The 16,982-nt window shown below is 34.9% G+C and overlaps 1 protein-coding gene across 1 annotated transcript in view; it reads left to right on the forward strand.

Annotated features, from left to right (window-relative positions):
* The window catches only part of ERCC6L2 (excision repair cross-complementation group 6-like 2), a 115,104-nt gene that overhangs the window by 24,647 nt on the left and 73,475 nt on the right, over nucleotides 1–16,982 (forward strand). Inside the window, exon 9 of the mRNA XM_008573342.1 lies at nucleotides 11,662–11,757. Coding sequence (XP_008571564.1) covers nucleotides 11,662–11,757 — 96 coding nt within the window. The remainder of the gene's footprint in view (nucleotides 1–11,661; nucleotides 11,758–16,982) is intronic.

Here is a 16,982-nt window from a genome sequence, read left to right on the forward strand (position 1 = left end):
AAGTAGGGAAATTATTACACTGTCACTATGGCTTTTTGTGGTGGTAAGATTTAGTTTCTTTCTCTTTCTTGTCTACATTTTTGTTCTACCAGTGGGTTTTGTTCTTTCTTGTGTGTTCATGGTAGTGATTGTCATTTTTTGGATTCCAGAAGCAGGACTTCCTTAAGGATTTCTTGTAGAGCTGGTCATGTGGTAGCAGACTCCCACAGCTTTTGTTTGTCAGGAAAATATATTATTTTTCCCTCATTTCTAAAGGATAGCCTTTCTGGGTATAGTATTCTTGGCTGGTGTTTATTTCTTTTAGTATTTTGAATATATCATCCCATTTACTTCTGACATGTAGAGTTTCTGTTGACAACTCTGCTGTTAATCTGATAGGGTCTCCCTTGTAGGTGACTTGGCACTTCTCTCTTGCTTTTTTTAAGATTCTCTCTTTGTCTTTGAGCTTTGCTAGTTTGACCATGATGTGTCTTGAAGAGGATTTTTTGGGGTTGAATCTGTTTGGGGGTCTTTGAGCCTTATGGATCTGAAGGTCTGTGTCTCTGCCTATACCTGGGAAGTTTTCTGTGATTATTTCATTGAATAGGCTTTCTATGCCTTTTCCATACCCCTCCACTTCTGGAACACCCATGATTCAAATGTTTGTGTGCTTAAGGTCATCTGCTAGCTCTCTTAGATTTTCTTCATTTTTAAAAAATTCTTTTTTCCCTTTTTTGTCTGCCTGAGTTATTTTGAAAAGACTGTCTTCAGCTCAGAAATTCTTTCTTCTGCTTGTTCTAGCCTGATACTTAAGCTATCAGTTGTGTTTTTTATTTCATTGAGTGAATCTTTCAATTCCAGGAGTTCCGTGTCTCTACAGCAGCAGCCCACACAGGTCTGTGTCTGCAGTAGCAGTGGGCTTAATTTGCAGGAACAGCAGCAGTGTCTGTGGCTGCCACTGCCTCCATGGCAGCTATGGTGTCCACAGCAGCAGCAGGGTTACTTTACAGTGGTGATAGTGGTGGCGGCAGCTGCAGCAGCAGTTGCAACTGCCTCCCTCATGTGTGTAATGTCTGCAGCAGCAGGGTTACCTCGTGGGGGTGACAGCAGCACCAGTGGCTGCAGCTTCCTTCCCCATGTCCATGGTGTCTGCAGTAGTGGTGGGGTTACCTCATGGGGGTAGCAAGTGCACCAGCATCTGCAGCTGCCTCCCTCATATCTGCAGTGTCCTTGGCAGAAGTGAGGTGACCTCGTGGTGGTGGCAGTGGCGGTGGTGGTTGCAGCCACCTCCCTCACATCTATGGAGTCCACGCCACGGCGCTATGAAAGGGCCCCTTGCAGGACTGCTGCTGTGTGGGAAGCTGCTGTATGGTGGGCAATGGTTCTGGGACCTGACTGTGTCTCCAGCGACTGTGGCAGCAGTGGTGCTGGGCCCATTTTGATCTTTTTCTGCAGGAGGAACATACCCTGGGCACCTCTAGTCTGCCGTCTTCCTGGAAGTTTCAAAATAATCACATTTTTAATCTAGAAATTTCTTTTCTTCTTTGAATTATCTTTATCTTAGAATATCAACACCTTAAACCTTAGCTTTCCATAATCATTTTATTCAATTTATTTAAAAGAGAGTCATCTGGCATTTTTCCTGATGTTGGATTTTTTTATTAGAACCATTGAATTTATAAATGGCTTTAAGGAAAATTTTCATTTTTATGTTATTAAGCCATACTATCCATAAACATGGTATCTTTCTACATTTACTTGGGTTTTCTCAGAAGCATTGCTTAAATGGATACCTCATTTGAGCATTTATATTACTGAAAACATAATATATAACATTAAAGACATTTTTATGGAACATTAAGCTATGGTTTAGGTATACTTTTTTGTTCACTTATTTGACACAGTTATAGAATGTGGAGGATCTGAGGAATGAGCAGCCTCCATGTTCATTAGGTATCTCTCTCAAATACCAGTCCGCAGCTGGAAAGGGTCAACGTTCAATTTTCTTACCAAAGGAATTTGAATCCAGACACTTCATAAGGGACCTTGAACAAGTTAGTTAATTTTTCTGATTCTCAATTTTCTCATCTGTAAAATGAGGATAATATTTAGTTTCATAGAGCTATCTTGAGGATGATTGAACTAGTATATATGAAAATATCTTGCACAGTTCCTGGTATATAGTAATGCTAAATAAATGTTAATTTCTTTCCACTTTTGCTAGAAATTGTAGGGGAGAAAATTATTACCATTTTTCTTTCCCTGGATGATTAGCATGCAGTGTAAAGCATTACCTAAGTGTGAGTTGTGTTTTCTGAAGCAACGTAGGCAGTTGAAAAGGGAAAATTGGCAATAAATATAGAGCTTCAGAGAAAGGCTTGAAAGACAGTGGAGATAAGAAAAACGATTGAAGAAAAGAAAGAAAATCATTTTGTTCTTGGATTTTAGTTTTGCCTTTCCTTTTGAAGAACATAAACTTTTATCATTGTTATCTCATAAAGTATTTCCTAAATATAGGGTGTGTAAACCAGAAAATTCAAAATATGGAAATATCACAAATGGTGTCGTATAAAGTCTAGCATGCGGGAAGCCCATATCTTCAATTCAGTAGACAAATAGTATATATACTCGGTTCCCTAAAAGATGCCGTTACTGTAAAAATGACTTTACTCCAGAAGGAATGAGTAGTATTTCAATGTGTTTTCGCTGTTTGAATAATGAATCTAACAAAACCAATAAGTAATTTTACATTAATAAAAACTGTCAAAAATGTGTCTTTAGTGGCTTCTGTTCACTGTGTACCTTAACCGTGGTTCAAATTAAGTGAAGATAAAACTTTTGGCGTCCCTATTCATGGCAAAAAGACTGTCTGTAGCACATGTGCTGGCACAACCTCATGCTTCGTGCTGACTTTCAGTATTTGTGCTCTAGTTGACTAGAAATAATTTTTTAAGAAAAATGTGTAACTTGAACCATAATGCTTTCATAATTATTCACTTCTAAGGATTAAGTTAAGGATTTGAGGTGTGCCTCTCAATAGTCCAACACCATGAATCATAAGCTTTGAAAGCTCTGAAGAAAAGTCATTTTCTGTCTTTCTTAACTTTATTCCAAAAAACTATATCTTAAATTCCCCAGAAAGGTAAGGACATTTCTTTTGTTCTACACTTCAAGAGACAGAGATTCAAAACCACTCTTTTCAAATAAATCATTAGAATCATATTGTAACCCTGTTGCTGAAATTTGCCTCTACTGCTTTATTTTATCTCAAACCCATACACCTTTGTTCATTTTAGCTGTCTTCATTGACCCTTAATGTAGGTCAAGAAGAAGAAGAACAGATTTTTTTGCCTTTGAGGAGCAATATAGTGCAATGAATGCTTTACTGGAGTTATGTGTGAAGTTCCATGAGCATTTAAGGACTAGGTAGATCAAAAGAGTCCATAGAAGGATGATCATATTTAAACTGGCCCTTTGTAGATAAGATTTTATTAGAACAAAAAGGAAAAACGGGTTTAGGTAAAGGGCATTTTAGGCACAGAAAACAGCATAAGCTCAGAAATCACTAGAAAACTTAAGTGACTAGAGCTTAGGATAAATGGAGGGAAGAGCATTATATATGACTAAGTAGGATGAATCATGAGTTAATTTAACAAAGCTCCGTTTAACAACGAGATAGTGAATATCCACTGTGACAGGTCCTGGAGGAGGAAAGATGTAAAAGATTCCACCCCAGCTCTTTAAAGTTTGTAACTCAAAAAGTATGGGGATGGAGAAGAGTTGTTCAGAAATATGTGAAAGGATGGCTTCAGTACAGTTTGGTAAATGCAGAGTAGAAGGAGCTTCATAAGTGATGCTTGAAGGGCAAGTAGAAGTTAGCCACGCCAAGAAGAGAACAAAGAGCAAGAATTGTACGAGGGGAGTATACGAAGGCAACTTTAAGTATTTTTTATTTTTTATTTTAAGTATTTTGGTAGTTTGTAGGATAAAGTTCAAGAATGACTGGTGTGCATCTAGCTGGAAAGGTTGTAGGCCTGGTCATTGAGGCCTGAGCGGCTGATCTCTGATGGATAGGAATTGAGTGTTATTTTAAGGTAAGGGAGGACAGTTGGGAGGCCAATGAAGTAAGATATGCAAGTGGCTATATAATAACAACTTGAAATAGGACAGTGGTAATAGGAACGGAGATGGGACTCATGAGAACATTTTGAGGTTAATTTGGCAGGACTTGATATTAGTTAGCTTTTAGTGGGAGGGAGAATAATGGAGAAGAAAAAGTCTATAGTTGTACATACCCAGGATGGCTTTTGGCTTTGATGGGTGAGTATGTGAGTGATATCATCAGCCAAGAGAGCAAACGTATGGAGAAAAGAACTCTGGGTCCAAAAAAGTGTAAGATGTAGCTCATTATAAAGTAGGCAACTGATGTAAAGTAATTGAGGTTGTTTTACCTTGTTCTATTCTTAGTGGAGATAGAGACCATGTGACATCCTATTGCAGTACAACTCTTGGCTCTCTCTTTTCATTGTGACCGATCTGAAGTGTACTTTGTAGAGTCCCAGCTGCCTGAAATGTGATCATGTGTCATTGTAGAAATAGTTTTTAATACCAGAAGGAGAATTTGGATTATGCTAAATCTATATGGATATTATTGTTAGCTGTATGTTTAAACTTTTTATTTTGAGATGTTTGTAGACTTACAAGTAGTTTTAAGAAATAATAAAGAATGATCCCATGTACCCTTTACCCAGTTTCCACCAACATAACATCTTATAAACCTATAATCCAATATCATAACCAGGATACTGATATTGATAACAGTCACAATACAGAACATTTCTATCACCCCAGGATTCCTTTCTCCCCTTGTCCCTGACCCCTGGAAATTATTAACCTGTTCTCCATTTCTATAATTTTGTCATTTCAAGCATGTTATGTAAATGGAGTCACACAGTATGCAACATTTTGAGTTTTGTTTTTTCACTCAGCACAATTCTGTTGAAATTCATCCAAGTTGATGCATATATCAACAGTTCCTTTCTTTTATTGCTGAGTAGTATTCCATGATATGATGTACCACAGTTTGTTGAACATTCATTCACCTGACAAAGGACATCTTGGTTGTTTCCCGTTTTCAGCTATTATAGATAAAGCTTTTAGGACATTTGTGTCCAGGTTTTTGTTTGAACATAAATTTTCATTCCTTGGGGATAAATGCTAAATAATGCAACTGCTGGATTGTAAGGTACGTGCATGTTTAGTTTTATAGGAAACTTCTAACTGTTTTCCAGAATGGCTATATCCTTTCACATTCCCAACAGCTCTGTAGGAGTGAACAGGTTCCTCTGCATCCTCATGCACCTTTGCTGTTGTCACTGTTTTTTGTTTTAGTCATTCTGATGGGTATGTAGAGATATCTCATTGTGGTTCTAACTTGCATTTCCCTAATGTTTAATAATATTGAGCATCTCTTCGTGTGCTTATTTGCTATCTATAGACATCATCTTCGGTGAAATGTTTCTTCATGTTTTTTGTTTATTTTCTGATTGGATTGTCAGTGACCATTGAGTTTTGAAAGTTCTTTATATATCCTAAATAGTAGTCCTTTGTGGTTTGTAGATTTTTCCTTTCAGTCCATAGCTTGTTTTTCATTGCTTAACAGGGTCTTTCCTATAGTAAAAGTTTTTAATTTTGCTGGAGAAAATTATTCTAAGTGACACAACCCAGGTACAGAAAGAGAAATACTGCATGTTTTCACTCGTAACCAGGAGCTGAATCCATAAGTAAACAAATGAACAATAAAGAGAGAAAGAAAGAAAGAAACAACAATCACAGTAATATGCTAAACTTTTAGAAAACTAGAGGTGGAAAAGGGGAAGGGAGGGGCAGAGGGAGGGGGGCTAATGAGGGATTGGTCAGTGGACACAAAGAATGATTGCGTATTGTAATGAGGAATAAGCTAACTATACTGATCTAAACACCACACATTGTACACATTTATTGAAAATTAACGTTGTACCCCACATGTATGTCTAATAAAAAAGTAAACAAATAAATAAATAAAAATAAGTAAATGAAGTCCAATTTATAAATATTTATTTTTATGGATCATCCTTTAGGCATCAAGTCTAAAACTCTTTGCCTAACCATAGATCTTGAGGATTTTCTCCTATTTTTTTCCTAAATGTTTCGTAGTTTTACATTTTCTATTTAAGTCTGTGATTGAGTTAATTTTTATGTACAGTGTGAGATTTACATTGAGATTCAGTTTTTTGTATCTGGATGTCCAATTGCTGCATTATTATTTGTTGAAAAGTCTATCTTTCCTCCATCGAATTGCTTTTATACCTTTGTCAAAAATCACTTGGCATATTACACTGTTTCTCGGATCACTGTTTTGTATCATTGATCTGTATCTCTTCCTCTGCTACTACCACACTGTCTTGATCACTGTAGCTATCTGTATAGGTCAAGTGATCCCTCCAAGTTATTCTTTTTTTTTTTTCAAAATTGTTTTAGCTATTCAAGGACCTGTGCCTTTTCATATAAATTTTAGAATAAGCTTGTCTATGTCTACAAAAAACCTTGCTGAGATTTTGATAGGAATTGCATTATAGCTCAATTTGGGAATAATTGACATCTTTACTATGTTGAGCATTCCAATCCATGAACATGGTAGATCTCTCCATTTATTTAGATCTTTGTCGATTTCTTTCATCAGCATTTTATAATTTTCAGTATACAAATCCTGTATGTGCTTCATTATATTTAAGCATTTCATTTTCCTTGAAGTGATTGTATATGGTATTATATTTTTTGATTTCAGTTTCCACACATTGATTGTTAGGATATGGCAACACATTGCTTTTTGCATATTAATCTTGTACCCTGCCACTTTGCTGAACTTACTTATTAGTTCTAGCAGTTTGTTTTTTTTCATGGATTCCTTGAGATTTTCTACATAGATAATCATGTCATCTCTAAATAAGGACAGTTTAATTTCTTCCTTTCCAATCTGTATATCTTCTTTTTTTACTTACTGGAAATACTATGTTGAAGAGTGGTTAGAGAGGAAATCATTGTTTTGTTCCCAGTCTTAGAGAGGAAAGCGTTCAGCTTTTCATCGTTAAGTGTGATGTCAGCTGTGCTTCCTAGTAGATGCTCTTTATTAAGTTGAAGAATTTCTCCTTGATTCCTAATTTCCTGAGAAATTCTCATGAATGGGTACTGGATTTTGTCATATACTTTTTCTGTATTAATTGATATGGTCGTGTGATTTTTCTTCTTTAGCCTGAGTAGATTACATTGATTGATTTCAAATGCTGAAACTGCCTTGCATTCCTGGAATAAATCTCAGTTGGTAAAGATAGTTATTTTTTTATACATTGCTGGATTTGATTTACTAATATTTTGTTAAGGATTTTTGCATCTAAGTTCGTGAGAGATATTGGTGTGTAATTTTCTTTTTTTCCACTGTCTTTGGCTTTGGTATCAGGGTAATACTAATCTTATACAATGAGTTGAGAAATGTTTCTTTCTCTTCTATTTTCTGAAATAGCTTCTGTAAAACTGGTGTTAATTCTTCTGTAAATGGTAAAATTCTCCAATGGAAACATCTGGGCCTGTAGATTTTTCTTTCCTAATAATTTTTTAAATATATATTCAATTTCTTTAATGGTTATTTCATTTAGTTGATGTTAGTAGTTTGTGGGTTTTGAGTAATTGGTTCATTTCTTCTAACTTGTTGAATTTATGAGTATGAAGGTGTTCAGAGTATTCACTTATCACTTTAATAGCTGCAGGATCTATAGTGATATCCCGTTTCATTCCTGATGGTGGTAATTTGTGTATTTTCTCTTTGTCTTTGTCATTCTTACTAGAAGTTTAGCAAAGAACCAGTTTTTTGTTTTATCAATTTTTCTCTATTGTTTTTCCGTGTTCAATTGTACTGATTTCTACTCTTATATGTATTATTTTCTTCCTTTTGTCTGCTCTGAGTTTTTCTCTTTTTTCCCCAGTTTTTTGGGGGTAGAACATCAGATTATTTGAGACCTTTATTCTATTCTAATATAAGTATTTAGTAGTATAAATTTTCCTCTGAGCACTGCTTTAGTTGCATCCTGCGTATTTTGATATGTTGTATTTTCATTTTTATTAAATTCTTGTCATTCTTTGTGTGTGTGTTTTTTTTTTTTTTTAAAGATTTCCTCTTTGACCTACAGGCTATTTAGATGTATGTTGTTTAATTTCCAAGTGTTTGGAAAATTTTCCTTTATCTTCCTTATGTATTTCTAGTTTGATTTCATTATGTTCAGAGAACATACTCAGTGTGACTTCAATTGTTTTAAATTTGTTGAGGTTTGTTTTATTTATCCTTACTTATTTTTCTCTATCAAGTCTGTCAGTTGCTGAGTGTGTTATGTGGAAATCCTCAACTATAATTGTGAATTTGTCTATTTCTCTTTTCAAGCTTTATTAATTTGACTTCATGTATCTTTCAGTTCTATTTTTTTTTGTTGTGTTCACCTGATAGATTGAGGGTTTTTTTTAATCATCATGTACTGTTTTCTCTAGTAACTTTCTTTGCTTTGAGGTCTACATTATCTAATGTTAATATTGCCACTCCCACTTCTTTCTAATGTTTGCATATATCTTTTACCATTTTATCCTTTCAGCCTACCTATGTCATCATATTTATAGTGTGATTTTGTAGGCAGCATATTGTTGGATTATGTTCTTTTTTTTTTTTTTTATCCACTCTGCCAATCTCTGATTTTAAATGGTATATTTAGGTCATTACATTTAAGCTGATTATTGATATCTTTTCTTTAATTTTTTTTTTTTTTGTTTGTTTCTGGGTCCACTGTTTCTCTTATTTAAACATTTTTAGGATTCTATATATATGTACTTATCGTGTTTTTGAGTTTATTGCTTTGTATAGTTTTCCTAGAGGTTGCTCTAGGTATTACAATACACATGGTATCTTCTCACAGTGTACTGGTATACAGCTTTACCAGTTTGAATGAAGCATAGAAATCTTACTGACATTTACGTCTCTTTACCTATTCCACTTTTAAAGTAATTGCTCTAGGTATTTCCTCTATGTGCATTGAGTAGCATGTCAGATGGTGTTATAATTTTCCTTTAATCATGAAATATGATTTATGAAACTCATGAGAAATAGAATGGTTTTTATATTCACCCCTATTTTTATTCATGCTGATGCTCCTCTTTTCTTTCTGAAGTACCAAGCCTTGTGTTATCATTTCCTTTCTGTTTAAAGATCTTCCTTTAGTCAGTCTTTCAGATTAAGTACGGTGGTGACAAAGTCTTTTAGTTTTCCTTTATTTGAGAATGTCATGATTTCTCTTTTCTTTCTGAAGATATTATCAGATATAGAATTCCGAGTTGACGGCTGTTTTCTTTCAGCACTTCAAAATGGTTGTGTCATGTCCTTCTGGCTTCCAGGGTTTCTGTTGAGAAATTCAGTCAGTCGAATTGGTGTTTTCCTAAAGATAATTCATTGTGTTTCTTTGGCTGCTTTCAAGGTTCTTTTCTTTGTCTTTTGTTTTTAAGAGTTTAATAATGACATTGGCATGGATTTCTTTGGGTTTATCCTGTTTGTAGTTCACTTAGCTTCTTGAATCTTTAGGTTTATGTTTTTTTTTGCCAAATGTGGGAGGTTTTCAGCCATATTTCTTTGAACATAGTAATCCCCCTTATCAACAGGGGATATGTCCCAAGACCCACAGTGGCTGCCTGAAACCGTGGATAGTATTGAACCCTATATATACTGTGTTTTTCTTATACATAATTACCTATGATAAAGTTTAATTTATAAATTAGGCACAGTATGATATTAACAACAATTAATAATAAAATAGAACAATTATAACAATATACTATGATAAAAGTTTGCACATTGGGGCTATTATTAAGTCAAATAAGGATTACTTGAACACAGAACTGTGATACTGTGACAGTCAATCTGATAACTAAAATGGCTACTAAGTGACTAATAGGCAGGTAGTGCATACAGTGAGGATAAGCTGGACAAAGGGATGATTTGTGTCCTAGGCAGCATGGAGTAGGAGGGTGTTAAATTTCTTCATACTACTTGGAACATTGCACAATTTAAAACTTATGAATTCTTTATTTCTGGGATTTTCCAACTAATATTTTCAGACCGCAGTTGACCACTGGTAATTCAAACTGCAGAAAGCAAAACTGTGGATAAGGATGGACAACTATACTTTTCAGTCTCACTCTCTTTTCTTTCTGGTACTCCAATGGTAATGAGTGTTAGCTCTTTGGTTATTGTCCCTCAGGTCTCTAAGGCTATCGAGCCCATCTAGCATGTTTTATATATCAACTATATTTCCATGCTAAGATTTTCATTTGGATCATCTTTATATTCTCTCTTTCTTTGCTGAGACTGTTTTTAGAGTTTGTTTCAAGCATTTTGTAATTGCTTGCCGAAACATTTTATGATGGCTGCATTAAAATCCTTGTCAGATAATTCCAACATCTGATTCATCTCAGTATTGTCATCTGTTGGTTGTCTTTTCTCAATCAAGCTGAGATTTTCCTGATTCTTGGTATAAGTGATTTTTATTGTATCTAGACATTTTGAGTATTATGAGTATTATTACATCTTGAGATTCGCTATCTTATTTAAGTTTTCCATTTTAAGTATGCCTCCTCTGACACCCTGCTGGCCAAGTAGGGGTGGAAATCTAGGTTCCCTGTTGGGCCTCTACTGACACTCTGAGAGGGAGGTGCTTCATTACTGCTCCCACATGGCCTCCCCTGACATCATGGAGGGAAACCCTGTTATCACTGGGCAGAAAATGAAAGCTACAGCTCCTAACTCAGTCTTCTCTGGAGTCACCCCAGCAGGGTGAGTGGTGGGTGCCTCATTATAGCTAGGCAAGGATGGAAGTCTAGCACCTACACTCAGCCTTTGCTGACTAGGGTGGGGATGGAGCCATAGATTGTTTGTTGGCGTTTGACAGGAGTAGGGTAGTGATTGTCTAACATTTTTCTGTCTTGCAAGGCTACACCTTTCCTGGTTCTAAAGGGAACTAGGCTAAAGGGAAAAGGCTTTTCTTGGGGCATTTTATGTGACAACTTTTCCAGTTTGCTAGCTTCTCCAGAGCCCAGCCTGGGATATATTAAGGAACAAGAAAGCCAGGAAATTCACTGCCATGTTCTTCCTTAGGTCTTGTAGTTCCTAGCCTGTCTGTCTTCTCTCCACCTAGAGTCTTAAGTTTATTTTGAATATAATGTCCAGGATTTTTAGCTGCACTTGGTGGGAGGAATGAAGAGTAGCGTGTTTATTCCTGGATTGAGTTTTAAAATGTGTGTATTTCTTTATTTACCTGGAATATGCTAAAAGTTTTTAAAAATTACGTTAGGAAAATCTTGCAGAAAAGTATTTGAGTATCCAAGAGATGTAAAAACCAGCACAACCTATTTACATGGGTTCTAATGGTCAATTTTTTAGGGATTTTCTGGAGTGGTAGAAAAGATTATGCCATGGGTGTTTGATTTGCAGCATATTTGTGTTTTAATCATCTTACTTTCATGATGTTAATGCAATATTGTATTCTTTTAGCTATAGAGATCTGGTACAACAATGAGTTTTTGCTCTTTTACTGTGCTCTTTTCTGTTTCCTCCAGGGCTGGTGGACTAGGACTCAATTTTGTTGGTGCCAATGTTGTTATATTATTTGATCCTACTTGGAATCCAGCCAATGATCTTCAAGCCATTGACAGGTATAATGCTGAAAAAATTTTAAATGACCTGCAAATACTTTTAATCTAAAAATACTCCTGAACTTTTTAGGTTGCTTATATTATGACTGTGATTAGAAAAGAAGGGAAAACTTGTGAAAACTTCTATTTGAGTTAACCCTGAACTTCTGAATTCAAATAGCAGGCCAATAATAGCCATTTATTTTACATCCATCTCAAAATTTCATTAACATGACAAATGACTTAAGACGGAATACATCCATAATACTGCAGGAAAATAGGACAGTTCTACTGTAGATCATAAGTTTTGAGAAACTCCTGGAAGATAGAAAGAAAATAGAATTTGTGTAATCAATAAATCAGCAGGGAAAAACCACACTCAAAAGTCTGCAGGAGAGAACAGAGAAATTTCAAGCATAGTGTTAGCAGCTATAGGATGTAGGAGTAGACCAGAACTTCCTTCTGGGAAATTAATTAATGTGCTGACATAAAACAAATTCTTCTCCCACACGCCATATTTATAGAGGGATTGGCTGTAGCAAGTGCTCCTTGATTAAAACTGAAAAATAATCTCATAAATTTTATAAATATGACTGTAGAAGGGTTCCTAGAATGGATGTTGGAACCACATCATAAGGCAGAACCAAACCTGAAGTACTCCCAGATCTCCACAGAGCAGAAAAAGAGGAAATGATTAAATAGATCTGCTCAGGGTGTGGAAACCCAGACCAGCTTTCCAGTGCAATCCACCTAGTTCCTCGTTTTAATTATGAATGGTAATTTAAGAATTACAATACATTTTAATAAAACTAGCCGCATGAAAGAAAAAGGCCAAGGTGAAAAACAGACACTGAAAAGGATAACATAAGAATAGGACACCAAAAAATAAAGTTAAAACTATTGCCAAAATAAAATAACTCAATAGAAGTTCTTGATAATAAAATGGAGACGGCTAAAGATAGAAATTAATATGGAAGAGAAAAGGAATGAATATTTTAAAACAAAAAGTTGAGAAACAAATAGATATGAAATATAAATAAAGACAAATTGAGGGAAAAATCCCAGAAACCATCATCAGCCTATTCCAGAAGTAAAGACCAGAGACAGTGGGGAGAGGGGGAGATAACTGATGACATAATCAGAGAAAATTTTTGTTGATTTTGAAGGGCCACTGAGTACTAAGTAGGAATAATGACTGAGAGGGAGAGAAAACATATGTCATGGTGATATTTCTAAGTTCCAAAGATAAAGAGAAGGGCTAAAAAATTCCAGAGTGAGAAAGAGGGAGAGAATGATTTATAAAAACCAAAACAAAAAGAAAAAAATAAGTTATCAATAAAGAGATGAGAATCAGACTTATTTTTACAGGACAGACTTTTCACCAAAATTCCAGAGTGAGAAAGAGGGAGAGAATGATTTATAAAAACCAAAACAAAAAGAAAAAAGTAAGTTATCAATAAAGAGATGAGAATCAGACTTATTTTTACAGGACAGACTTTTCACCTATATTATAGGAGTCTGGATGACAGTAGAGTTGCCAACGTGACAAAATTCAAATGAGTATATGTGAAAGAAAATTATTTTGACTTGTAGTTGTAATCAGTGGCTAAAATATCAATATGTAAGGACAAAATAAAAGCAACTATCGACACCTAGGAACTTAGAAGATTTATTACTCATGGTCTGAAAACATTGCTCAAGGATATAATCCAACAAATGAAATATTAATCTATATACTTAGAAGCCAAAATATTCAAAAATCAGTGATAGTCAAAGAAAGTTCTGATATTTATAGTTAAGTCTTAAAAAGCTGTTGGCAATGTGGCTGTGAGGCTTAATGCAGTTACAAAGAAACAATTCCCAACAATATGAAGGGATAATACAAAAAAATTAGTAACAATCAAGAACTAAAACTCCATCTAATTTCAATAAAACATCAGAGTCTGGATGGAGAGGAGTAAAATTGTGTTAGAATTTTTCTTTCCTTAGGAAAGAATCAGGATATACTGGTCAGTTCTCTAAATTTATGCCAAAAAATGTTTTTAAATGCTAGCCAAAAATTTAGGGGCAACAACTAAAACAGAGGGGCATAGTAATCACCTGCTACATTTTTTTAAATGTTTTATTTTTACTTGACACGATATTTGTATGTATTTATGGGGTACAATGTGATATTTGCATACATGTATGAGTATGCAGTATGTAGTGATCAAATCAGGGTAATTAGCATAACATCATCTCAAACATTTATTGTTTTCCTGTGGTGAGAACATTCAAAATCTTCTCTTCTGGCTGTTTTGAAATATACGATACATTATTGTTAACTATAGTCACTGTACTGTTTAGTAGAATACTAGAACTTACTCATCCTATCTAATTGTTCACCTGGTACCCCTTTTACAAATACAGATGCTCATACTCCACCTCCAGGCATTCTGATTCTGTACGTCTAGAATGGGACTCTACAGTCTACATTTTAAAAAATGCCCCGGGTTGTGCATCAAAGAACATTATCAACAGAGTAGAAAGGCAACCCACAGTATGAGTGAAAATATTTGCAAATCACGTATCTGATAAAGTTTTAATATCTAGAATATATAAAGAACTCCTGAAACTCAATGTATTAGTCCGTTTCTGTTGCTTATAACAAAATACTTGGAACTGGGTACTTTGTAATATAACAAAATTTATTGCTTAAAGTTTCAGAGTCTGAGAAGTCCAAAGTTCAGGGAACACTTATGGTGAGGGCCTTTTTTGGTGGTGATTTCAGCAATGCAGGGTCTCAAGTGGTGAGAATGGTGGAGCAGAGAGAGAGACTCTCATGTGCTCTCCTTTTAAAGGCCTCAGAACCATGCCCATGACCACCATTATTAATTCATTCATTAGGGCATGGTCCTCAGTTCTAATCACCTCTTCAGGACCCCACCTTTTAGTTACTATAATAGGATTTCCCACCATCTTAAACTGTCACAGTGTGGATCAAGCTTCTAATACATAAAACTTGGGGGATGCAATTCAATCTGTATCATTTAAAAACAACAAAAAACCCAATTCAAAAATAGGCAAAGGACTTGAATAGACATTTCTCCAAAGAAGATTTAAAAGATACAAATGGCCAACTAGCACGTGAAAAGATACTCATCACTAATCATTAGGGAAATGCAAATTAAAGCCACAATCAGATACCAGTTCACACACATTAGGATGACTATTATTAAAAATAAATAAATAAAAGAAAACAAGAAGTCTTGGTGAGTATGTGGAGAAATTACAACATTTGTGCACTGCTGGTAGAAATGTAAAATGGTGCAGCTACTGTGGAAAACAATATTGTGATTCCTCAAAATGTAAACATAGAATTACCATCTGATCCAGCAGTACCACTTCCACTCTGGGTATATACCCAAAAGAATTAAAAGCAGGGACTCAAACAGATATTTGCACACTCATGTTCATAGCATGTATATTCACAACAGCTAACATGTGGAAGCAACCCAAATGTCCAGTAAAGAATGAATGGGTAAATAAAATATGGTATATATGTACAATGGAATATGATTTAGCCTTAAGAAGGAATGGATTTCTGATACTTGCTACAAAACAGACAAATCTTGGAGACATTATGTTAAGTTAAATAAGCCAGACATGACACAGAAGGACAAATATTGTATGATTCCACTTATAGGAGATACCTGGAATAGTCAAATTCATAGAGATAAAAAAATAGAATGGTGGTTACCAAGGCCTAGGGGTAGGAAGGAATAAGGAATTATTATGTAATGGGTACAGTTTTAGTTTGAGATGATGAAAAAGTTATAGAGATGGATAATTAGTGGACATGGTTACAAAACAATGTTAATTTACTTAATATCATAGGACTGTACACTTAATAATACTTAAAATGGTAAATCTTATGTATGTTTTATCACAATAAAAAAATTAAAAGCAGCCAAGGTGATTGTGATACAATTGATCCTGGACTCCGTTTTGAGAAACATTGGAAATTAGATGTAAATCCTCCAAACAGAACTTTTAAAGGAAATAAAAAGAGCACCAAGAAAATGCAATTATTTCAGTAAATGATAGCAAATACAGAGTGTGTTGAGAGAGGTGGAGAAAACTCAGAAAGCATGGCAAATACAAAACAGAACATAAAGTGTCAGAAATAAGTAAAAACCTAAATATGGATGGGTTAACACTCTCTTTTAAAAGAAAAAAGAGAGGGTAGATGAAACAAAAAAGTTAGATTCAGGTTTATGCTTATTATGAAATATATATGTAAAATTAAAAAGACATAGAAGGTTGAAAATAAAAATATTTTAAAAATGTAACCAGGTAGATTGTAATGAAAATTAAGAATGAATGGCAAATTAATAAAAGCAAAAGTATTAATAAGAATTCAAAGCAAAAGGCATTAAGCAAAACAAAAAGGGGCACAATCTATCAGGAAGATGTAAGTCACAACATAACAAAGCCAAAACTCTTATAATATGATGAGAAATGGATGAATCCACACTCATGGTGGAAAAATTTGTATTCTTCTCTCAAAAATTAATAGATCAGCTGGGTAAAATAAGTATATATTATTTGAATAACACAGTTATCTAGCATAATTTAATAAGTATGTATAAATTTATAACAACAGAGAATACCCAATATTTTCAAACATTTATAGAGCATTTTAAAATTAGTTTATTTATTTATTTATTTATTTATATTGGTTATGAATATTCACGAGATACAAAGCTGATTGTCACCTTTCATGCCCAAGATGTGAAGTCCAGATCCATACTGGCAGCATGCCCATTACCACAAATTGCAGTTATACCCCATGTCCCCCACCCAATTATCCCCAACCTCTCTCTCCCTCCCCGCCACTCCACTTTGTATCTCTAGGTCTGTTCTCTCCCTCTGCAAGTCCAACGCACCACTGTGGTCTTTCTTTCCTTCCTTCTTTCTCTCTTAGCTCCCACTTATGAGTGAGCACATGCAGTATTTATCCCTCTGTGCTCTGTTTATTTCACTCAACATAAGTTTCTCCAAGCTCATCCATGTTGTTACAGATGGGAGAATTTCATTCTTTTTTATGGCAGACTAGTATTCCATGGTGTATATATACCACAGTTTCCTTATCCAGTCATCCATCAATGGACATTTAGGTTGTCTTGACTATTGTAAACAGAGCTGCAATGAACATGGGAGTGCAGGCATACCCTGAAGTGGGATTGCTGGATCATATGGAAGAT

Source organism: Galeopterus variegatus, unplaced genomic scaffold, assembly GCF_000696425.1.
Source record: "Galeopterus variegatus unplaced genomic scaffold, G_variegatus-3.0.2 Scaffold906, whole genome shotgun sequence".
Taxonomy (NCBI): domain Eukaryota; kingdom Metazoa; phylum Chordata; class Mammalia; order Dermoptera; family Cynocephalidae; genus Galeopterus; species Galeopterus variegatus.